Raw genomic sequence first — 25,160 nt, 5'->3', positions numbered from 1 at the left:
ACACACACGAGCACACACACACACACACACACACACACACACACACACACAAACACACACACAAACACACGAACACACACACACACACACACACACACACACACACACACACACACACGAACACACACCTCCACTACCTCCTCCCTTGCCTCCGTCCTCCTCGTCTCTTTTTTTTTTTTTTTTTTTCTTCCTCCACACAAACCACCTCCCCTCCCACTCCTCCCCCTCTCCCCCATATTCATTCCAGCACGGACTGGGCGTGGTCACAGCGCACGCGCACTCCTAGAAGTCTCTTCCACGCTCTTCTCTCTGCACCCTTTCCCCCAGTGTCAACCCCCCCCCCCCCCTACCCCCCCATCCCCTCCCGACCCCTCACCCCCCAAACCCCACCCCACGCAGTGCTGACGTCACTTGACGGCCATATAAAGCAGTGCGGCTTGAGGGTCGGCGACAATCACCCGCCCAAAGCCGCCCTTCAAGAGCTCCCCAGGCCACGCTCTCTAGAAACGACGACCAGAGGACAGAACTGACTAACAGCGGTGACCAGCACAGTTACGAAACATTCTTTTCTGTTCTATCCGTCGTTCGTCCTCTAACACACAAACAGCAAACAGCGGTGTTCGTTCTTCTGTTGGTTGGCTCTGCAGTACACTGAACGCCACACCCTACCCTTCCTTCCTTCCTTCCTTCCTTCCTTTATTCCTTCCTTCCTTCCATCTACTACAGGTCACCATGGTCCGTTCATCTGCTGTGCTCGTGCTGCTCGTTCTGACGGCCGTCGTCTGTACCTCACACGCCAACTGGTATGGCAAGAGAGGTAAGCGGTGCGTGTGTGTGTGTGTGTGTGTGTGTGTGTGTTTTCTCTTTCTCCCTGTCTCTGTCTCTCTGTTTCTGTCTCTGTCTCTCTCTCTCTCTCCTAGTCTCTTTCTCTCTCTTAGTCTCTCTCTCGGTCCGTCTTTCTCTCTGTGTGTGTGTGTGTGTGTGTGTGTGTGTTGTCTCTCTCTCTCTCTCTCTCTCTCTCTCTCCAAGTCTCTTTCTCTCTCTTAGTCTCTCTCTCGGTCTCTCTTTCTCACTGTGTGTGTGTGTGTGTGTGTGTGTGTGTGTGTGTGTGTGTCCACCATCGTTGCTGAGGGAGGAAGCTGGCAGAATGGTTAACACGTTCAGCTGCCAACATAGAGAGTGTGAGGGTGTGGGTTTGAATCACGTGGGTGTGGGTTCGATTCACAGTTCTTGTGCTTTCTCCAAAGTTTTACTAGAAAATCAAATTGAGCGCCTAGTCATTCGGATGAGACAATGAAAAATGAAAAAAAAAACAAAAAAAACAAAACAATCCAAACAAAAAAAAAAAAAAAACGAAGTCCCGTGTGCAGCACGCACTTGGCGCACTGAAAAAGAACCCATGGCAACGAGAGTTTTGTCATCTGTCAGAATTCTGCAGAAGAAATCTACTCTGATCGGTACACAAATATAATAATTATATGCACTCACTCAATGCCTGATTAAGCGCGTTTGATTATTCTGCTGGTCAGGCATCTGCCTAGCAGATGTGGTATGACGTATATGGATTTACCCGACCGCAGGGACGCCTCCTTGAGAATTTGATTCTTATCAATTAAACATGAAACCGTGATAGAGTTAACGTGTAAAAAAACACACAAAAAAACAACAAAAAAAACCCAAACAACAAAACACACACACACAAGAGAACAAAGCGAAACCAAAACAACTTTGCTGACGCCGTCTTGGCGCAAATATATATATATATATATATTTTTTTTTTTAATGCAAAATATCAATTGTGAAAAGTCGATTGGTGTAAACCGTTATACTGACGTCATCGTTTCGCAAAATGCCGTTCCCGCTGTTCTTTCTATTATAAGAACGGACACTGCACGGGTTATTGTTCTTGTGTGATGATTCACACAGTTTCTGACGGGACGTTTCAGCGAACATGAACCACAATTTCACTTCAGGAAGAAGGGGCAAAAAAAGTCAGCTGAGGTTAAGACGGCATTAGTGTGGGTTAAAGCGATTTTTTGTTGTTGTTGTTGTTGTTATCCAGAGTTTTTCATCACACGTCTCCTCTGTAGAAACCCTCTTGTGTCTCTTGTTCTCTGTCTGTCTTTCTGTCTACCTGTCTGTCCGTCTGGTTTTTTCTCTCTCTCTCTCTGTCTGTCTGTCTCTCACTGTCTCTGTCTCTGTCTGCCTGTCTCTCTGTATTTCTCTCTGTCTCTGTCAGTCCCTGTCTCTCTCTCTCTGTCTCTCTTATTCCATTATCATTCAGCCATTTAATTTTCTCATATTTCGCTATTCATGCGTAAGTAGTTTTATTCTGATACGTGCTCTTGCCTTGAGGACGGTATAGGGAGAAGCAGCTGTACAAGTGCAGTTCCTCCCTCACTCGGCGAGAGAGAGAGAGAGAGAAAACAGGACTATACTCATGACAGACATACCTTCTTTTGTTACCTGTTATCCCTTGCAGTTCAGTATAATATGAGTTTCAGTTTCAGTAGCTCAAGGAGGCGTCACTGCGTTCGGACAAATCCATATACGCTACACCACATCTGCCAAGCAGATGCCTGACCAGCAGCGTAACCCAACGCGCTTAGTCAGGCCTTGAGAAAAAAAAAAAATATATATATATATATAAGCTTACATAAATAAATAAATAAATAATAATTATGATATTAAAAAAAGGTAGCAGTAATGAAAATAATGATAAAATAATAATAATAATAAATAAATAATTAAATAAATAAGACAACAATGATGATAAATAAGCAAATAAATATAAAACATGAAGACACACACTCACACATACACCCACACATGCATAACAGATATGCCCCCAAAACGAGTATAATATGAAAAGCACTGAACATGACGATGGTGGCGATGTTTCCAAAAAGCACAATATTAAGCACTAGATAGATACCGTTACTATAAATCATCATCATCACCATCATCATCTTTTTCTTCTTTTCTTCTTCTCCACACCGACAGGTTAAAGCTTCACATGTATTTCTCCATGTCTCTAAAAACTTTTATCAGAGCCGAGTGTGGAAAAGGCATGTGTGTGCGTTTCAAAATCTGTTTCGATACTGTCAGTTGGACCTACACTTTTTGTTTGTTTGTTGTTGTTGTTTTTTTTTTTGGGGGGGGAGGGGGGGGATAAAAGCAACAATCCATTTTGCGTTAAGGGAAAAGCGTAGCTCAAAGTGTCCAGTGCTGGATGATAATAGTAGCTCATACAATGATTGTTGAAGACTGGGTAGCTCATACATTCGGTGTTGGAGAATATGAGTAGCGGAACACTTCCAGTGTTAGGGGATAAAAAGTTGGTGGATAAGAGTAGCTTAATAGTCCAGTGTTTAGGGATAAGATTAGCTCAGTAGAGCAGTGTTAGGATGACAAGAGCACCTCAATACGTTCAGTGCTGATTGATAATAGTAGCTTAATACGTCCAGTGCTGAGAGATCAGAGTAGCTCAATAGAGCAGTGTTAGGATGACAAGAGCACCCCAATACGCTCAGTGTTGAGGGATAATAGTAGCTTAATACGTCCAGTGCTGAGAGATCAGAGTAGCTCAATAGAGCAGTGTTAGGATGACAAGAGCACCTCAATACGTTTAGTGTTGAGGGATAATAGTATCTTAATACGCTCAGTGTTGAGGGATAATAGTAGCTTAATACGTCCAATGTTGAGGGACAATAGTATCTTAATACGCTCAATGTTGAGGGATAATAGTAGCTTAATACGTCCAGTGTTGAGGGATAAGAGTAGCTCAATACAGCAGTGTTAGGATGACAAGAGCACCTCAATACGTTCAGTGTCGAGGGATAATAGTATCTTAATACGATCAGTGTTGAGGGATAATAGTATCTTGATACGCTCAGTGTTAAGGTGAAAATAGTAGCTCAATATGTTCAATATTGAGGGATAACAGTAGCTGAATACGTCCAGTGGTGAGGGATAATAGTAGCTCAATACGTTCAGTGGTGAGGGATATGAGTTGCTCAATACATCTAGTATTGTTAAGAGTAGCTCAATATGTCCAGTGTTAAGGGGATGAGAGTAGCTCAAAATGTCAAGAGTCGCGGGATAAGAGTAGTTAAGTACATCCAGTGTTGAGTGATATGAGTAGCTGAATAGTACAGTGTCAGGGTGATTAGTGCACCTCAATACGTTCAGTGCTGAGGGATGATAGTAGCCCAATATGTCCTGTGTTGAGGGATAAGAGTAGCTGAATAGTACAGTCTTAGGGTGATTAGTGCACCTCAACACGTTCAGTGCTGAGGGATGATAGTAGCCCAATATGTCCTGTGTTGAGTGATATGAGTAGCTGAATAGTACAGTGTCAGGGTGATTAGTGCACCTCAATACGTTCAGTGCTGAGGGATGATAGTAGCCCAATATGTCCTGTGTTGAGGGATAAGAGTAGCTGAATAGTACAGTCTTAGGGTGATTAGTGCACCTCAACACGTTCAGTGCTGAGGGATGATAGTAGCCCAATATGTCCAGTGTTGAGGGATAAGAGTAGCTTCATGAATCTAGTAATGAAAGGTAAAATCTCGATACATCCAATGTTTGGTGGGGATAAGAGTAGCACAATACGTCCAATATTGGAGGATAACATTAGCTCCAACACGGCTTTTCAGTTACAATCTTTGAAGTAGAAGGGGACATTCTTTTGACATCTTCTGTCAAGTCTGCAGGACCCAGAATTCAAAGGTAACAGACCGAAGCAGGAGATGGTGATAGTGGGTAAACAATGCGGTTCAGGGCCGTCTCCTGGTTACAGTCCTTAATTAACTCTCTCCATACGAACGGCGAAAGAGACGACGTAAACAGCCTTTCAGCCCAATTACCATCATCAAAATATTGCAAGCGGAACGCTCTTATACTGAAGAGGTGAATGTTGACAAAGGATACCACAATTCTGACAACGGAAGCTAAAGGTTGGGTCATTCAGACACCCACTGGACATCCGAGATGTCTATGTAGAGGAGAAGAGAGGACTGGCCGTACTGAGTGAGTTAAAATGGAACGGGACATTCACGAAGTTGATAGAACAGTTTCCAGATGTGAAAGATCAAAAGTGACTGAAACTTGTAGCCACCGGCCCCTGCTTCTTAACAAGAAAAGGATAAAAAAATAATACATTTTTTTAAAAGAATCCATCTGCTCTTGGAAGTGGTCTCAATTGGTTTGTTTGTTTTTCAGGAAAAGGGAGACAGAGCGAATTTTTTGTTGTACAGTCAAAAATGGTTACTGCCGCGAGTTGCACAATAAAGCAGGAATTTAGAAAGAAGACAACTGAATTCGATAATGACGACGAAAGGCAAAGAAAGAGATAAGAAACGATACTACTAATGCTGCTATGACTACTACTACTACTACTACGACTGATAATGATAATAATAATGATAATGTTATAATGACCACGTGATGCTACCAGCATCACCACTACCACTACTACTACTACTAATTATATACTAATATTGATACTACTACTACTACTACTACTACTACTACTAATAATAATAATAATAATGAATCTTCTTAGAAATAATCATAATGATAACATTAATAACAGTAATGCTTATGATGGTGGTGATGATGATGATGATTCTTTTAGACCGCAATTCGGATAGTGAATATCTACTGTCCGGGGCTCGGCATGGGAAGAAGGGGAATAATCCTCACTTTCCACTGTGTTGTTTTAACCTTGCCGAACAGAAGTCAGGAGTTTCAGTTTCAGTTTCACTTTCTCAAGGAGGCGTCACTGCGTTCGGACAAATCCATACACGCTACACCACATCTGTTGAGCAGATGCCTGGCCAGCAGCATAACCCAACGCGCTTAGTCAGGCCTTGAGTGCATGCTTACATATTTGTGTACTTATGAAAGTGGATTTCATTTTACGTAATTTCGCCAGAGGACAACACTCTCGTTGCCATGGGTTCTTTTTCAGTGCGCCAAGTGCGTGCTGCACACGGGACCTCGGTTTATCGTCTCATCCGAAAGACTAGACGCTCAGTTTGATTTTCCAGTCAAACTTAGGAGAAAGGGCGAGAGCGGGATTCGAACCCACACCCTCACGGACTCTCTGTATTGGCAGCTGAGCATCTTAACCATTCTGCCACCTTCCTCCTCTTGGAACCCACTGACACCGTGGCGGAGTGAGGGAAATCGGAGAATAGAGCCTTTTCCAACGACACAACGCCAAGCCGAAACAGGGCCTCAAAAGCGTTGGACTTTCAATCTGAGAGTCCAGGGTTCGAATCTCGGTGGCGCCTGGTGGGTAAAGGGTGAAGATTTTTTTCCGATCTCACAGGTCAACATATGTGCAGACCTGCCAGTGCCTGAACCTATTCGTGTGCATACGCACGCAGAAGAGCAAATACGCACGTGGAAGATCCTGTTATACATGTCAGCGTTCGGTGGGTTATGGAAACAAGAACATACCCAGCATGCACACCCCCCGAAAACGGAGAATGGCTGTCTACATGGCGGGGTAAATAAGCAAAACGGTCATGCACGTAAGATGCTAAATGTTACATGTTTATCTGAGTGTTTATGTAATGCGTGCCTGAAATCTGATTGAATGACACAGGAAACGAATGATGAGCGCCCAATGGCAGCCGTCAGTCAGCTCTACCCAGGCAGAAAGCCTGTTGTGTAAATGACTCCGTGTTTGTAAAGCGCTCAGAGCTTGGTCTCCGACCGGGGATAGGCGCTGTATAAGTATCAATATCAATCAATCAATCAAAATCATAGTGGAGTGATGGCCTAGAGGTAACGCGTCCGCCTAGGAAGCGAGAGAATCTGAGCACGCTGGTTCGAATCACGACTCGGCCGCCGATATTTTCTCCCCCTCCACTAGACCTTGAGTGGTGGTCTGGACGCTAGTCATTCGGATGAGACGATAAACCGAGGTCCCGTGTGCAGCATGCACTTAGCGCACGTAAAAGAACCCACGGCAACAAAAGGGTTGTTCCTGGCAAAATTCTGTAGAAAAATCCACTTGGATTGGAAAAACAAATCAAAGTGCACGCAAGAAAATTTTTTTTAAAATGGGTGGCGCTGTAGTGTAGCTACGCGCTCTTCCCGGGGAGAGCAGCCCAAATTTCACACAGAGAAATCTGTTGTGATAAAAAGAAATACAAATACAAAAAGCTCTGATCAGTGGTGAACCTTGGATCAGAAGGAAGTCCAACGCTTAACCGAATCTGCTACAGCTTCTCAGAAATGTCGGTGACAGACGTTAAATTCGCCTTTGGCACGTCCCAATTCTCGTGTTAGAAACATGACTCTAGAGTCTGTTTCTTATTCATTGTCAGAAGCTCAATTCCTTTTGTAAGCGTTTGGATACGTTTACAATTTGGCAAATAATACATTAGCAAGGACATGAACCACAAAAGTGAATGCAGGCAGGAAGTAAAAACCGACCCCCCCAAAAAAGGCTTATAAAAAGATAGGTATTAAATCAAAAACTCTTTCCTTTGCTCATGATAATAATTTCAACAGTAGCCTATAGCTTAGTCACCAAGTAAAGGCACAAATTCCCCCTGGAGGAAGGTTCGTTCCTCTGAATATACGAGTGTGGACACAACCTGAACATTTCAAAGCACAACCATATACCAATCATCCCACGGCGCATTCGCACACACTACTGACCCGGTAATCAAGGCGGTTTAGCTATATAAATACACCAACATGACAAAGCATATACAAATAGAAGTAACCTTACGAAACAGGTCACTTAAAACGTGCGGAGAGATACCAAAATTCCCATTCTAGATACATAGTAACCAACAAAACCAAACCCAAACGCTTTCACACGACTTGTTTTCTCAATCAACCATATTCCATAATCCAGATCTGGTCGTTCAGAACACTACTCATTCTTCAAGAATGTTTTCTTCTTAAGTAATTATTACATAGACTTTAAAAAAATCATCACCTTCGCCACACCGAGCAAGCGACAAAGAAAGCAACACACACACACACACACACACACACACACACACACACACACACACACATCTCTCTCTCTGTATATATATATATATATATATATATATATATATATATTGTGTGTGTGTGTGTGTGTGACAGATATATATATATATATATATATATGAGAGAGAGGCCTTTTAAAACCATCACCTTCGTTACACGATACAGCGAAATTTTCAGTTTCGATATGTCAGATCGCGCGGGCCGATATATATATACGTTACACAACATCTGTTTAACAAAAGGCGCAGACAGTAAAAGTGATGGTGAGTGAGACACAGGGAGAGGCAAAGAGAGACAATGAGAGACAGACAGACAGACAGACAAGCAGAAACAGAGACAGTCAAGCAGAAAGTAAAGCAGAGAGACAGACAGACAGACAGGAACAGAGACAGAGAGATCAGACAAGCAAAAAAACAAAAAAAAAACAGACAGAGATGCAGACGAGCAGAAACTAAAGCGGAAAGACGAGTGCTGTTGCCACAATCGGCAGACTGACACAGCAGTCGATCAGGCGGCAAAGACAACGTGGATATCAACAGACAGGCACGACCCGCTGGGGACCGTTCAAAAAAAAAAAAACCGCCTGGGGGACTGAACTGCCAGGATGGATTTTTAAAGTCACCCACACCAAAACCACAAAAGTGACAGAAAACTGTCATCAAGGAAACGATACAGAATCGACACCTGGAGGGAGGGTGTGTGTGTGTGTGGGGGGGGGGGGGGGGGCAGGGGGGGGGGGGGGGGGGGAGGGGGGGGAGAGGGGGTTGGAAGGTGAGGGGAGAGAGAGGGAGAGACGACAGAGATTGGTTCATAAGAGCATTGCACGCACGCACGCACGCACACACACACACACACACACACACACACACACACAGCATACCTTTAACTTCGGTCTGTTGACTACGCGATGGCCGATTGATAACAGCATTGTTCAAAAGCCTCGAGTGAACACTCGCGCAATTTGAATACGAACGTTCAAGATCTCATTATGCATGTAAGGTACGATAAGTTACGGAAACACCAACTTACAGAAGTACACGCAGTAACGTTATCTAAAAGATGTGGTATAAAGTGTTATTCACATTCAGGACCATTCTTTGAAACGGACTGGACATGGAAAAGGCAGATGAACAAGAATTTATCTAATATCATCATCTTAGATGAGCAGACTTTTAATTATAAAAGAAATAAAGATTTTTTTTTAAACGAACAAGAATTTGTGCTACAAATCAACGGTTGTTGCACTGCCAAAGACATCGCAATGACATATCCGGGTGATACGCAAATATAGGCCTGAATATATGACTCACCAGCAGACTTTTTTTTTTTTTTTTTTTCTTTTTTGGACGGATGGTATGATGGCGGCATATCCTGTTCGCATAGTATTTTGGGGTGGTGTTTTTTTTTTCCTATTTTTCCTCACCCTCTTCAGTTATACTGCCGATTATTAAAGGCCTGTGTGCTTCAAGTCACTTGTTCTTGCATTGATGAAAAGGCCAGATCGGAAAACACTGAAAGGCCATCTAAGTTCTTGGGTGAATCGAATCACTGCAATGGTCATCAGCTAACTGTGCTGACTGGTACAGCTTCGTGTTAAACGGAAAAAAAGAAAAAAAAAGAAACAGAAGTTTGAGGAAATATTGAAGAGATACTGAATGGGTAGGCACACAGCAATCAGTAGCTGCTTCGCTCTTCTTTTTTTTCTTCTTCTTTTTTTTTTTTTTTTTTTTTGTTTTTTTTGTTTGTTTGTTCGCTTTTCTTTCTTTGTTTATTCGTTTTTTTTTTCTTCCCCCTTTTTTTGCGGGGTAGTGGGGTGGACATCTCACAGCATTTCATACAATTCAGTCAGCACAACGTATAAGGGAAATAAACTGTACATATCACAGCGTGCTGGGAATGCAGGGCTAGATATTACACCTACATTGTGTACTATCAGTAACAACAGGAATAATTTCCACGAAAATGATCTGTGTCAGAATCAGTTTCAGCAAAGTTAAATATACTGCCATTCCACTCTGATAGGTACACACATATAATAATTATATGTATGCACTCAAGGTCTGACTAAGTGTGTTGGGTTATGCTGCTGGTCAGGCATCTGCCTAGCAGATGTAGTGTAGCTTTTATGGACTTGTCCGAACGCATAGACACCGCCTTGAGAAACTGAAACTGAAAGCTAGCAACCAGCGACATGCTAAAACACGACCATTACGTAAAACTGCTGACACCACAAACTACCACAACTGCTACAGCTGTTACTGTCGCCACATACTACTACTGCTACTGCCGCTGCTGCTGCTGCTACTACTACTACTACTTCTACTACTGTTGTTGCTGCTGCTGCTGCTGCTCCCGATGCAACTACTACTACAACTACCACCACCACTACTACTACTACTACGACTGCCGCTGCTGCTGCTACTAGTAGTATTGCCGCCGCTGCTGCTGCTACTACTACTACTACTTCTTTTTCTTCTTCGTCTACTACTACAACTATACTACAACGAAACTTACGAAGATGATGATAACGATAATGAAAAAATAATTTTAAAAAAAAAGAAGGGAAAAACGCTACAGTCAGTCTGTTTCCTTCAGACCAGTCAAGCAAAGCAGGCAGGGCAAACGGTCTTAAACAAACAGACCAAAAAAAAAAGGGGGTGGAGAGGGAGAAAGAGAGACAGACAGACAGGATCAGAAGGGGGGGGGGGGGGGGGTTCAGTTCACAGACCCTAAGACGCGAGACACACACACACAAAAAAGCGACAGTGGAGCGGGTCTTCTCTGTAAGAACCACTTCCAAAGCGGATGTCATATGCGGAAGAACTCCTCACTTAGCGAGACACTTTGATTACCGTTAACTTGGCTACAAAGGGCACTGAAAGCGTTTCGTGGTGAGCAGAACCAGATCCTGTTGAGGTTTAAAAGAGAGAGAGAGAGGGGGGGGGGGGCGAGGGGGGGTGGAGAAAGGACAGGATAAGGACTGATGGTACCGTAGCTGAGTGTGTGTTGAGGCGCCAAATAGACTGGTCTGATTTGATTGATCCCTTTCTTTCACTGAACTAACTTTTGTTTCAACAGGCGCTCCACCTGCAAAGTACTCTTTTGTTTCTGGTTGTTGTTGTTTTTTTTTCTCAAGGCCTGACTAAGCGCGTTGGGTTACGCTGCTGGTCAGGCATCTGCTTGGCAGATGTGGGGCAGCGTATATGGATTTGACCGAACGCAGTGACGTCTCCTTGAGCTACTGATACTGATGCTGTATCTCTGCAGCCCTCTCTGTCTGTCTGTCCCTCTCTCTCTCTCTCTCCGTCTCTCTCATGCGTCTACATTGGAGACATGATTTCGAGTAGGAATGTGAAGCGGTCTCTTGATCCTACAAGAAAGAGAGGGAGAAAGAGAGACAGACAGACAGGATCAGAAGGAAGAAAGACCAGAATGACCAAAAGTATTAAAAAATAAATAAATAAAATAAAATAAAACTTTTGCGCAAACGTTTCCATTTCTCGTCTCTGCCATTGATTTCGTTCACGAAAATGATCTGTGTCAGAATCAGTTTCAGCAAAGTTAAATATACTGCGATTCGTGAAGAACATCTCACGCTTATTACAAAAGTTCTTTCCATCCCCTCCTCTCCACCCCCCTCTTTTTATATATATATATATACTCGATATCGTCTTGATCTGCTCATCACGAAACGCTGTTTCCAAGTAGGAACGTGGCAAATGGTTAAAACGTTCTTCTGCCAGTACAGACAGTCTGTGAAGGTCTGGGTTCGAATCCCGCTCTCTCTCATATATATATATATATATATATATCTATCTATCTATATATATATATATATATATATATGACAAGAGCAACAACTAGAAACAGATGAGTAAACAATTTGATAAAACTGTTCGTCCAAGGGTCTCAGAATGAAGAGGCGTGGATGTAGTACCACTGAAACAGCGCAGATGATGGTGCAGCAAAAACACACAAACAAAAAATAAAATCAACAACCCCATGACTGAACAACTGATCAATTAATTATTGATAACACTGTCACACCATTGTTCCCGTGCCAGGCGACCGATCCGATTTCTTCGGGCTCCTGATGCAACAGCGATTGGATGGGTTGGCGTCACGTGACATGAACGCGGAAGTGGCGCTGGCGGCCATTGACCAGATCCTGCAGAGTTACCGCCAGCACCGGGCACAGCAGAGCGCCATGGACCTCAAACAGGCCGCCTGAGTCACGGCACTGGGCCATAGGTCAGTCTTCAGTGATTGTTATTATTATCATCATCATCATCATCATCATCATCATATTACTGTTTTGTAGCTGTTGCTGTTGTTTTGTTGTTTTTTCTTATTTGATTTTTTTTTCAGCGCATATCGGCCACATGTCTCCAATTATTATTATCAGTAGTAGTAGTAGTCGTTGTAGTAGTAGCAGTATAACTGTTACTTATATAGCGCGTATTTGGTCACAAGTGAGTCTTCAATTATTATTGTTAATGTTACTTATATAGAGAGTTCTGGCTACAAATTAGTCTTCAATTATTGTTATTATTATTGATACGTCTATAGCGCGCATCGGCCACAGGTGAGTCTTCAATTATGATTATTATTATTATTATGATTATGATGATGATGATGATTATTATTATTATCACTGATAAATATAGCGCGTACTGGCCACAGGTGAGTCTTCAATTACGATTATTATCATAACTGACACTTAAAAAGCGCGTATCCATGGTCAGAGACCAAGGTAAAGGCGCTGCTTTAACAAACACGGGAGTCATTTGCACAAGTGGCGATGCCCACTTACTAGGGTAGGTAGAGCGAACTGGCAGATCTGCCTTCAAACTTTCATCATTCGTTTCCACGCGTGTTTCACTCAGGCCAGAGCACACATATGCATATATTACGTTGTACAAGGGACATCGGTTTATCGTCCTATCCGAACGACTTTTCCCTCACTGTTTGTGTCAGTCTGTTTGTCTCTTTCTGTGTATTATCTGTCTCTTTCTGTGTCTGTCTTTCTGTCTCTGTATGTCTGTCTGTATCTCTCTTTCTCTCTCTCGCCTGTCTTGTCTAATAAATGCCAAATGGCTAAATGATATCCACGTAGGGCAAGTTTTTTGCTTTGGGTTGTGGGTGTTTTGTGGGGGGTTTGTTTTGTTTCTCCGTCAAAAGTGCCGCACGGATAGGCTTCCTATTAAGCTTACATGCTTTCCGCCAACCCAGAAGAGAAGTTTTCGTCGAATTTTCGAAGCGTGAAGACAAGGTTAGAGTAATTAGCGGTAATGATCGGCAGTAGACCTACTGCGGACCCATGCGATACAATCTGCAGTCTGTCGTCTCTTGACCACCATGGCTTCGGCTGCTCTGAGGCAGTATTGTTGTGGGTCTGCCAACCTCTACATTCCCCTCGTTACCAAAAAATTAATGTGCCTGTTCCACACATGCCCGCTAATGAAGGCCGGTACACTTACAACACACACACACACACACACACACACACACACACACACACACACACACACACACACACACACACACACACAGAAAGAAAGAGAGAGAGAGAAAAACGCACGCATGCACACATATATTTATGTTTATAGTATATTTGTATATAATATTTGAGTATTTTATGATATATTAATATATACAGAGAGAGACAGACAGACAAACGGGCAGACAGACAGATATAGATATACGTATAGATAAGTATAATTTTGAAGACAACTATTTCATAAGGACCTGACGATGGTCGCTTGTGCTACAGCGCTCTCTCTCTCTCTCTGCCACAAACACACACACACTCCAAAAACCCGGAGTTGTCGAGGTGGTTGCTGGTGGCTGCCACGCTAATCGTCACTCAGAAATTGCCCGCAGCACTAGTTCCTTAATTAAACGACCAATCCACTCCGCGCTTGCCTACAAGTCCTCCGCCACTTCGAAAAGTGCTTGGTAGTGGGCCAGATCTAGTATCGATCTGTTAAAAAATAATGATAGAAAAAGAAAGAAAAAAGAAAAAGAAAAGAAAAAAGGCGGTCTCGTCGCTTTCGTTCACACATGGCGAATCCTGTACCCACCTCCATCACAACCTCCCCCCGCTAACCCCATTGCTCTTATTATTTTGGAGAGGGGGAAATAGGGGTTGGAAGCCCGATACGTTTATGTTAGCACCTATATATGATAGTCAGTCGTGTCCGACTATGACCATCAGAACAGCAGAGGAGGCATCTGCTGTCCCGACTATTTGGGCTGGAATTTGATTGTAGTGGAGAGTGTCTTGCCCAAGTTACATCCCCGCTCTCTCGGCCAAGAGGGTTTTAGGACAGTCGGTGCTGGAATGGTTCCCAAAGGCCAACTAGCCCCCAAGGCTGCAACACTAAGAGCCAGTGCAATTTTGCCTCCTAGTTTGAGAGTCATAGTCCTTCACAAAAGACTAAGCTGTAAAAGATTTCCCATTGCATTGGAGAAACAATTGTTACTGCAGGTCTTACTTGGCACCTATATCACGCTTGTAACTGACCATTACTTTCACCAGCGTTGATGCTTGGTGTTGTGGTTTGCTTGAGTGCGTCGTGCTGCCCAACACCCCCGTCTTCATCTCTCGAGGTTTCTATCGGGGTTACCAACGAAGCAACAGATCAGCTCGCCAAATTTGAAGCAAGAGGAAGTCAACCAGAAAGCAGCGTTAGCTTCGCGGAGAAGAAGACCCTCGTGATGGCAATGCTACGACCGAAAACCACGAGGGATGCATATCACCTCTTTGAACGCTGGCATCAGGTGGTGCTCTTAACATTACGAACTGGCCATTGCCGCCCCAATGCCCACGTGTTCAGTGAGATGAACCTGGCGTCATCTCCCAACTGCTCCTGTGGTCTCGAAGACTAAACACCAGAACACATTCTTCAGCCCTGTCCCCTCTTGAAGGGGCTCAGAGACACCACATGTCCGACACCAACCCTACTGCACACCTTATCTCCATGGCTTCAGACAGGACTTGAACAGGACGTCACTTATCAGACAGGCTGGGTCAACACTGTGAAGAGGAGGAGGAGGAGAAGAAGAAGAAGAAGAAGAAGAAGAAGAAGAAGAAGAAGAAGAAGAAGAAGAAGAAGAAGAAAAAGAAAAGAAAAAAAAAAGGAGAGACCATCACGTTTATCTTCCCGTTTGAATCAAGGATGATTTGGTTTATTCAGTTTGTATGCTTCCTGTTCGTGGTGATAAACGTTTACGGTATCGAACCAAAAGGAGTGCTTATCAGTTTTGCTGTAATAAAGTTACAATACTGCTGATCTGTGGAATCAGAAATTATGTAGTTTTATATGTTTAAAAAATTCGAAATGTCAAACCTTTCCTGTATTTACACGTAACCTGGTTTCATATGTAACGTCACACTTTGGCATTATTTAACATGATCGTTCTCATACTGACCTCTGTATTTTATTCCGTCTAGCGAATCGTTATCTAGAATGACTTTCTTTGTATCATTTTGTAAAATGACAATAACAAATGAGCAGGGATCTGTGATAGATCAAGTGGAATTATGTTCTGTCGATAGATATTCCTCACCAACTCATTTTCAAACTAACATCTTTTCATCAAGAAGAAATCAAAAAGGGTTGAAAGGGATGATTGATAGTTATGTATGGTATCGTATTGGCGACAGAAGTCTCATTCTACTCATTTCCTCAAACACGCAGATAGAAGCTCATGATGCATGACGTCAGAACGGAAAGCAGCCATTGGCAGACAACACGGTCCCCAAAGTTTCCCTACTTACACGCACACATGCACCACACACACATACACGCGCGCACGTCTTGCAACAAGTGACAGGAAATGCAGTCTGAAAAAACAAACAAAAACAAAAACAAAAAACTACCAAAACTCACCTGAGACGCCAGGTTTAGCAAGCCAGCTGCGCTGTATATTTGATGTGAAAAAAGTAGGACTCTGCTATATTGATACATTTTAGTAGTCGTCTTTATCAGGATACGAAGACTCTGGACCAGAGCAAGTTTGAACAAAGTGAACACCAGTGTGCAAAAAACCCCAGCTCATTTCTTTCCCTTAACCAAAAGGTTTTTTTGCGGTTCTTCTCTCTCTCTCTCTCTCTCTCTCTCTCTGTAACAACCGCCGAGCTAGGCTTCACCAGCCCAGCAGCAAATCGCGGCTCTCTGCCAACTGATCCCCTCCTGGAATGAACAAAAGCGCTGGAAATGGGATCGGATCCCCGGCCCCTCTGATCACGAAGGCAGCTCATAGCCCTCACCTGACTTCACGGCACTATCGCCCCGTTTTGAACACCTTCCCGCCCCCCTCACCTCCTACTAGGCTTCACCTGCCCAGCAGCAAATCGCGGCTCTCTGCCAACTGATCCCCTCCTGGAATGAACAAAAGCGCTGGAAATGGGATGGGATCCCCGGCCCCTCTCATCTTGAAGGCAGCTCACAACCCTCACCTGACTTCACGGCACTATCGCCCCGTTTCGAACACCTCCCCGCCCCCCCTCACCTCCTACCCCCACTTACCCACCAAAGACGCTGAAATACTATGGGCAATACACCGAGATCTATACCATTACACGCGATCAGCACGCTGTATTCCGAGTGTCATGCCACAGAAAATAGGAACAGGAAATGGGAGCGAGAGACAGACAGACAGGCAGGCAGGCAGGAAGAACAAAGGTGGACAAACTGCAGACATTTCTGAATAGCGAAACAAAGGATATAAAGGCAAACCGAAAGTAGAAATCCCAAAACAAAAAGATACCAGTTATTTGGAACAAGTAATTCCAAATAAACGTCAGCTTGCGTCCTGTGGGTGGGTCATTTTTCCTCCTTTGCTTTCTCGTACTTCTTTGCTTTTCTCCATTTTCTTACAAAGCAGTGGGATTAAGACGATTGAAAATGCTAGAGTTGTCCTGAAAAAGAAGACCCAATCCCTTGCTTATTGACAGTCCACTTACACGGAAACAGAACTGGACAAACAAGAAAAGAAAAACTGGTGAGTTAAGTATTTGATACTCTTTTCCAATGCATTAAAATGCTGCTGTATTAACCTACTCTGGTCGAATTTAACTTAACCAAGACAAAAAAAAATCATATACCCCCATGCCTTTCCTACATATGTGTATCACCATCATGTTGTTACAATGAATGTAACGATCATTTCACAAAAGTGATTGCGAATTATTAACAACAAAAAAAGGCGTATGCCTTTGCTTCCCCTTCATACATTATCACCATTATATTATTGTTACAATGAAATCAAGGACCATTTCACAACTGTAATCGATATGTTGTAACTGACGTGAATTTCTACGAAATATGCACACTGCAGTGTATGCAAGTGCTGTACTCAGATGCAAAACAAAGGAGTTTTAATAATGACCTTTTATTGCACACTATCTGCACCCGTTCTTGAAAAGGGGAAGCTAGATTAACGGCTTATTTTCTGTGTACGTATCATGCTTACATATTAGCACTCTGATGATAGTTAATCATGTTAAAGGCACATTTGCACTCCTCCACAAATACAGCGCTAAAACACATCATCAAAGATTTTATCCCGGTTCATGTTATTACTGCACACTTCTGCACTTTCTACGAGACCTGGTTGCATTTCATTGAACGCTAAAGGACAGCTTTGCCATTAAGCTGGGAAACATACCTGTTGAGGAACTTTTTATCATTTGCTTCAAAGAAATCACAAGACATTTCTTTCCCATCAGCCGACCATTTCTGTTTTGTATAAAATCACCAGAAGGATATGAAATCCAAGATACCGGTTAAATAAGTTATTTGAATTGATAAGCCTATGAATTTGTGAGTGTGTGTGTGAGAGAGAGAGAGAGAGAGAGAGAGAGAGAGAGAGAGAGAGAGAGAGAGAGAGAGAATTTCACGCAACTGAAGTCGGTAGTCATCTCAAAAATAGACGGAGACAAAAAAAATATAATGGAACTACCATGCACATCAAAACATTTTTTCTGCACTTGATTGAGCCATAACTTAATGCAACATGCAAAACGTCTATTGAAAATCACACGACTTGCAATGATCTTTTTTTGAAATACGAAGATAGTCTGGGGGTGGAGGACAGGGGTCCGTCGCAAAAGACAAAACTGTCATCGAGAATTACACGAAAACTGCTCAAAATAGTCAGTGAGATGGTTGGTTGAGACACAGGTGAAAGGAGATCAAGTGTCACACACACACACACAGACACACACACACACACACACACACACACACACACACACACAGAGAGAGAGAGAGAACAAGAAGAAATGTTTTAATTGCGTATAGGCCTGTGACCCGTTGCAAACATAATATACATAAAGAAACCTACACAAGGCACACAAATAAGTAGATAAATAACAGACAAACAAATAAACAAATAAATGAATAAACAAATCTTTCGTCCTCACTGTATCAGTTAGAGACCATCCTTGTGAGAAGACACTTGAATAAGGCAACGGCAAAACATAATTAATCATTTTCGTACCTTAACTAGTTGTTGGTAGTGATTCATGATTCATTAAGTCTCTGCGCTTAAAAGCCAGAAAAAGAAACTTTGAAAGATTTAGTTTACTGTCGAGTCCACCATTTAAAACACTTGCACATTGCTGAGAGAGAGAGAGAGAGAGAGAGAGAGAGAGAGAGAGAGAGAGAGAGAACACTAGGGAATCGGAATTGCAGGCAATCCCGAATAATGCAAACACGATCATATTTCTGTCCCAGCGGGTGAGACTAGGGAGGCTGACACAGAGAGAGGGAGAGAGAGAGAGGGGGAGGGGGGGGGGGATAACGATAACGATTAAAAAAAAAAAAAAGATAAAACCCAAAGCCCCTTACTGAAGGTGGTCACACTGAAGGAGGATAAAAGAAATTAGCAAGACACAATAAACCGTCAGCACAAACCAACCCAAAATAGCTAACACAAATACTCAACAACATTCACGACGTAACGTTTCATAATCTGTTCAAAGCTTTATACATATGACTAATTTACACAGAGCAGACTCGTGTCTTGACGACACGGGCAAATTGAAACTAGAATCAGATGGATCTTTATAATATTTTGGGTTGGAATAGTTTTTGTCTGAGATCACTCAAGGCAAGGAATCATAACACAAAATGTAACTTATCTACCTTACCCAGGTTACATGAACGACACGCATACAGAGGATCACATAGATTAGTGTATCTGATGGTGGTGTGTCCATCGAGATCGATGATGACCATCGTTGTCATCCAGATGGGGGATGGGGGATGGGGGGAGGGTGGTGGTGGGGTGGGGGGAAGGATGCTCATGAATCTATCTGTGAGTGCGCAGATGGCTGAATAGTCCAATCTGCGCACGAAATGTTCGCTGACAGTTGGGGCAGACAAAGACAGGCATATCATTGTCAGGGAGCTTGTTTGCCCGTGACTTTCTGGCCTGCCTCTTCTGAACAGCTGCAGCAGTCCTGTTGGCCTCGCACAACTTGGCGCCTTTGTGCACAGCAGCGCGCCATTTGTTACGGTCCACTGCAGATTCCTCCCAGGAGTCAGGGTTGATATCAAACGCTTTCAGAGAGACTTTCAGAGTATCTCTGAAGCGCTTCTTCTGACCTCCGTGTGATCTCTTCCCTTGTTGCAGCTCGCCATAGAAGAGCCTTTTGGGCAGCCGATGGTCTGGCATGCGCGCCACGTGTCCAGCCCAGCGAAGCTGGGACTGCATCAGGATGGTGAAGATGCTGGGAAGGGTGGCTTTTGCGAGCACCTCTGTGTCTGGGGTCCTGTCTTGCCACTTGATGTTCAGTAGCTTCCTGAGGCATGTTGTGTGGAAGTGGTTCAGCTTCTTGGCATGTCGTTGGTACACTGTCCAAGTTTCGCAGCCGTACAGTAGTGTGGGGAGAACTACTGCTCTGTAGACCTTTAGCTTGGTCTCAAGACTAATGCCTCTTCTGTTCCAGACATTTGCATTGAGTCTACCAAAAGTTGCACTTGCTCTTGCAATCCTGACATTCACTTCATCGTCGATGGTCGCATTTCGTGACAGTGTGCTGCCAAGGTATGTGAACCGCTCCACCGCACTGAGTCTCTGACCGTTGACTGTGATGTTGGGCTCAACGTAGGGTTTCCCTGGGGCTGGCTGATGGAGAACTTCAGTTTTCCTCGTGCTGATGGTAAGGCCGAAGTTCCTGCTGGCAGTGGCAAACTTGTCGACGCTGAGTTGCATGTCAGCTTCAGATCCAGCGTTGAGGGCACAGTCATCAGCAAACAAAAAGTCTCTGATGATGTCTGTCATGACCTTCGTTTTTGCTTGAAGCCTTCTGAGGTTAAACAGCTTGCCATCTGTTCGGTACTTTAGGCCGATTCCAACATCGCCATCTCTGAAGGCATCAGTAAGCATTGCAGAGAACATGAGGCTGAACAGCGTTGGAGCCAGGACGCAGCCTTGCTTGACACCATTTGTGACAGCAAAAGGAGCAGATGTTTCGCCATTGTCCTGGACTCGAGCCTGCATGCCTTCATGGAATTGGCTGACCAAGGAAATAAATTTCCGAGGGCATCCGTACTTGGCCATGATCTTCCACAGTCCCTCTCTACTCACGGTGTCGAAGGCCTTAGTGAGGTCGACATAGGTGGAGAACAGATCAGCATTTTGCTCCTGACATTTCTCTTGCAGCTGCCTTGCAGCAAACACCATGTCGGTGGTTCCGCGCTCTTTCCGGAATCCACACTGGCTCTCAGGCAAATGACCTTGGTCAAGGTGTGCTGTGAGGCGGTTTAGTAGGATCCTGGCAAGTATCTTGCCTGCGATGGAGAGCAAGGAAATGCCCCGATGGTTATCACAGGCTTGCCGGTTCCCCTTTCGCTTGTACAAGTGAATGATAGATGCATCTTTGAAATCCTGGGGGATCGTCTCTTCTTTCCACATGAGTGAGTACAGCTGATGAAGCTTCTCAGTCAGCACAGTGCCTCCATCCTTGTAGACCTCTGCTGGTATGGAGTCTGAACCAGGTGCTTTGCCACTGGATAGCAGACGGATTGCTTTCTGGGTCTCAAGAAGTGTTGGTGGATCGTCCAGTGCTTCGTTGGTGGGGACTTGTGGGAGACGGTCTATGGCTTCATCATTTATGGAGGAAGGGCGATTTAAGACACTGTTGAAGTGCTCAGCCCATCGTTCGAGAATGTTCTCCTTCTCGGTGATCAAGGTATTCCCATCTGCACTGAGGAGGGGGGATGATCCTGAGGATGTGGGGCCGTAGACTTCTTTTAAGGCATCATAGAACCTCTTCATATCGTGCCTGTCAGCATATCCCTGGATCTCATCAGCTTTGTCACTCAGCCACTTATCCTGCATCTGGCGTAACTTTTGCTGAACAGTCCTGCGGATGGCATTGTACGCATCCTTTTTTGATGTGGACTTTGGGTTGCTCAGGTGGGCTTGATGCAGACGGCGTTTCTCATCCAGAAGCTGCTTGATTTCATCACAGTTTTCATCAAACCAGTCTTTGTGCTTTCTGGTCATGGGTCCCAGGGTCTCTGAAGCTGTACTATAGATCAGCTCACGCAGGGTCCTCCAGTCAGACTCCACATTATGGTTGTCCAGAGAGGCGGATTCCAGACGATCTTCCAGCAGCTCCACAAAGGACTGTTTGATGGTGATGTTTTTCAGCTTAGCGATGTTGAGCCGTTTTGGAGCCTTCTGGCCTTGGGGGCGTCTCTTGGGCTGGATTCGAATATTCAGCTTCGAGACTACAAGGCGATGGTCTGTCCAACACTCGGCGCCGCACATGGTCTTTGTTACACGTACATCTTGCCTATCCCTTTTCCTGACGATGACATAATCGATGAGATGCCAATGCTTTGAGCGAGGGTGCATCCATGACGTCCTGTTACGGGTAGGGAGGCAGAAAACTGTGTTGGTTATCAGCAGTTCGTGCTCTGCACAGGTCTGAAGCAAAAGCAATCCATTTGGGTTGCAGTGGCCCACACCGTGCTTTCCAATCACTCCATCCCAGGAGATGTAGTCAGAGCCAACTCTAGCATTGAAGTCCCCAAGAATGATGAGCTTGTCTGCTTTAGGGATGGCAGCAATGACAGAGTGAAGGTCCTCGTAGAACTTCGCCTTCACTTCATCCGGGTTGGTCATGGTTGGGGCGTAGGCACTGACAATGGTGAGGTGCTTCTGGCCAGATGCCAGTGGGAGTTTCATGGTCATAAGCCTATCGTTGACTCCCTTTGGGATTCCAGCTAGCTTGCTGACAAGTGCTGTTTTTACTGCAAAACCAACACCAGCCTCACGTCGCTCTTCGCTTCCTCGTCCACTCCAGAAGAAGGTGTAACCAGATCCCCGTTCACAGAGCTCGCCTTCGCCTGCAAGCCGAGTCTCACTCAAGGCTGCGATGTCGATATTGTATCTGGCGAGTTCGGATGCAACTAGTGCTGTTCTCCTTTGGGGTCTGTCCGCGTTATCTCTGTCCAGGAGAGTCCTTATGTTCCAAGCACCAATGGTGAGAGGAACGATCCTTGTTTTTTTCTTTTCTTTCTCTTTGTTTCGACCGCTGATGTAGGGTCCCCGCCAGCCGCGGTATGCTGGCCAGGGTGATATGGAGCAGGCAATTTTTAGGGCACCTTTTCTAGCCCCTTCCTCATGCCAGGGAGGTGAGCAGTGCATTCCTAAAGAGGGCTGCTCAGACGCTCAGACGGCTGCCGAGCTCCATCGCTGCTCCTGTCGACGAAGAACGACCCTATGGCCTGAGCCGCCTGTGTGCAGGTCTGCGGCTGCGACTGCCAGTGTACCCACACCTGTCGTTTCGTCGCTCGCCTGTCGCCACAGGACTTGGGGGTGATGAAATGATGAAGGATGAAAGGTCATTTAGGATGACTGATGACTTGCGCGATGAGTTTGTTTAAAGTGAAGAGGAGTTGCGCAACGTCGACCTCACTCTCTCGTCCGGGTCCACCAATTTCCAGTGGCAAGACTAAGTCGAGACGACTGGAGGATGAGCACGGATGCAGTGGATGACCAAGATATCCTTTCGGTGTCTCATCTTGCTCTCTGCACTCCACAGTGCGTTGCTGTAACCGCCTTCCTCTCCGTTGAACCGATAGGTTTCTTCCGCAGATTCTGCCGGATCCAGACTTCGCATACATGGGTAGACACACCCCGGGGGCCAACTGCGTGTGGCATGCACACAGCACGGTGGAGCTAGATGGCCGTCGGTGGCTCTCCTGAGCCGACGCCCTTTTATGGATCTCCATAAGGGTGTCTAGCCACCCGCCTCACCAGTCCCAGAAGGGAGCGGTGGGAGTGCCGGTTTAGTCGTCGGCAACCCGACCCTGAACAGGTTGTACTGGATTACAGGTTACCAGTAGCAGATCAGTGTATCTGATACAACGTGTAGCAATATCAAAAACACCAAATCTTTTTTTCTTTTTTTTTTCAATGCACATTTTATGTACCAATTCAATGCGTGGTTCAACGACATGCGTTGTTTTGAACAGTCTAGACTATGCACATCTACCATTGGTTTGCATGTGATCACACCAGTCTTGCCACATACAGTCAGTAACAAATGCAAAACCATGATAAATCTAAACACTCACGAACACTCATTGCCCACGTCTTCTTGCGCACACATACACAATGAGAGATAGTCAAAGACAGAGTGACATAAAGACAGACACATAGAGAGATAGAGAGACATATAGAGACAAACACACACACACACAGGAGAGAGAGAGAGAGAGAGAGAGAGAGAGAGAGCAAGCAAAATGACAATGTTTTGCTTTGTTTTTAAATCGCTCACAAAACAAAACGATCTTTCAATCAATGCCACCAGCACACAGACGCTTTTAGGCCGCACGCAGAATACCGACCGTGCCCCCGAGCAGAAGGACAACAACATCAAGCGAGCGCGCACATAGTTCATTCAACACGAGCAGACAACACAACACAACAAGCACTCAGAAGCGACAGAAGATAGACAACATAATAGACGCTCAGCAGCTCAGCGCCAGGAATCAACAACATAACCGGCGCTCATCTCAACAGACGAACAACATGACCGTCACTCATCTCAGCAGGGTGTCGGAAGATGAAGACAACGTAACAAGCACACGGCTCCACACGGCGTAAGCCAATCTGTTGGAAGCCGAGTCCCCTGTGCTTCGTTCCCAAACATTCCCACAAACCCAGGATCAACACCGCTGACGGCAACGGATAAAAGGGAAAGAGCTCTCGTGGGAATGATTATTATTATTTTTGTTTTCTTTGTAAATAAATAAATGAATTTTAAATATTTTTCGTTTGTTGGTGGTGGTGTTTTGTTTGTTTGTTTTTGTTTTTTTAAGGCAGTGTTGCTTCATCATCGCTGGCTTCGCTCACTCTTCATTTACGGATTGTCCCTCTCGCACATTCACACACATTCGCACACATTCAACATAAACACACACGCGCGCGCGCGCGCATGTACACGCACACACAAACACACACACACACACACGTGCGTGCGCGCGCGCGCAGAACCAGATTTGAGAAAATTAAAGAAAGAAACCGGGGGAAAAAAAAAGAATGAAATCGCGAAAGCAAGACGCTGATCTGAACTCTTAATACACGTGCGCGCCCGTACCCACACGTTTGCGCGCAGGTACACACACATCCACTCCCACTATCCTAACTACACATCCACCTTCACACACACACACACACACACACACACACAAACCACCACCATCACCACCACTGCCGCCAAAACGACATTATAAAGAACCTTCTCAAATGTCATGGCAAGGAATCGTATTTCCTTATGCACAGTCCTTGAGAATACGTCGTGCAGAGTTCACAGAAATCTTGTTCGGTTCTTCGGGGTAACAATTAAATCGGGGCTTGTTTTGGCTGATGATGAAAGGACGTCTCTTGAGAGTGAGACCCAAAGGGGTGGAGGGGGAGAGGAGGAGGAGGAGGAAGGGGAGGCTCAGGGGAGGAGGGGGTGGGGGTTTGAAGACTACCCGCGTGACAGACAGGAAATACGGTTAGGGCCAGTAAGCCTCGCTGGTTTATCGTTCTTGACGCTTGATCTTTTTTTTTTTTTTTTTTTTTTTTTTTTTAAAGGTGACGGTTTATTTGATTGGTGG

At 44.7% G+C, this 25,160-nt stretch overlaps 1 protein-coding gene across 1 annotated transcript in view; it reads left to right on the top strand.

Annotated features, from left to right (window-relative positions):
• Window positions 1-480: 480 nt before the first annotated feature.
• Window positions 481-25,160, top strand: part of LOC143287713 (uncharacterized) — a 25,664-nt gene continuing 984 nt past the window's right edge. The window contains exons 1-3 of the mRNA XM_076595936.1: window positions 481-539; window positions 727-817; window positions 12,090-12,276. Of these exons, the coding sequence (XP_076452051.1) occupies window positions 733-817; window positions 12,090-12,256 (252 nt within the window). The 5' untranslated portion in view covers window positions 481-539; window positions 727-732 and the 3' untranslated portion in view covers window positions 12,257-12,276. The remainder of the gene's footprint in view (window positions 540-726; window positions 818-12,089; window positions 12,277-25,160) is intronic.

This window comes from Babylonia areolata, chromosome 11 (assembly GCF_041734735.1).
Source record: "Babylonia areolata isolate BAREFJ2019XMU chromosome 11, ASM4173473v1, whole genome shotgun sequence".
Lineage (NCBI taxonomy): Eukaryota > Metazoa > Mollusca > Gastropoda > Neogastropoda > Buccinidae > Babylonia > Babylonia areolata.
Note: the sequence above shows the minus strand (reverse complement) of the source record. Positions and strands in the feature narration are given on the sequence as shown.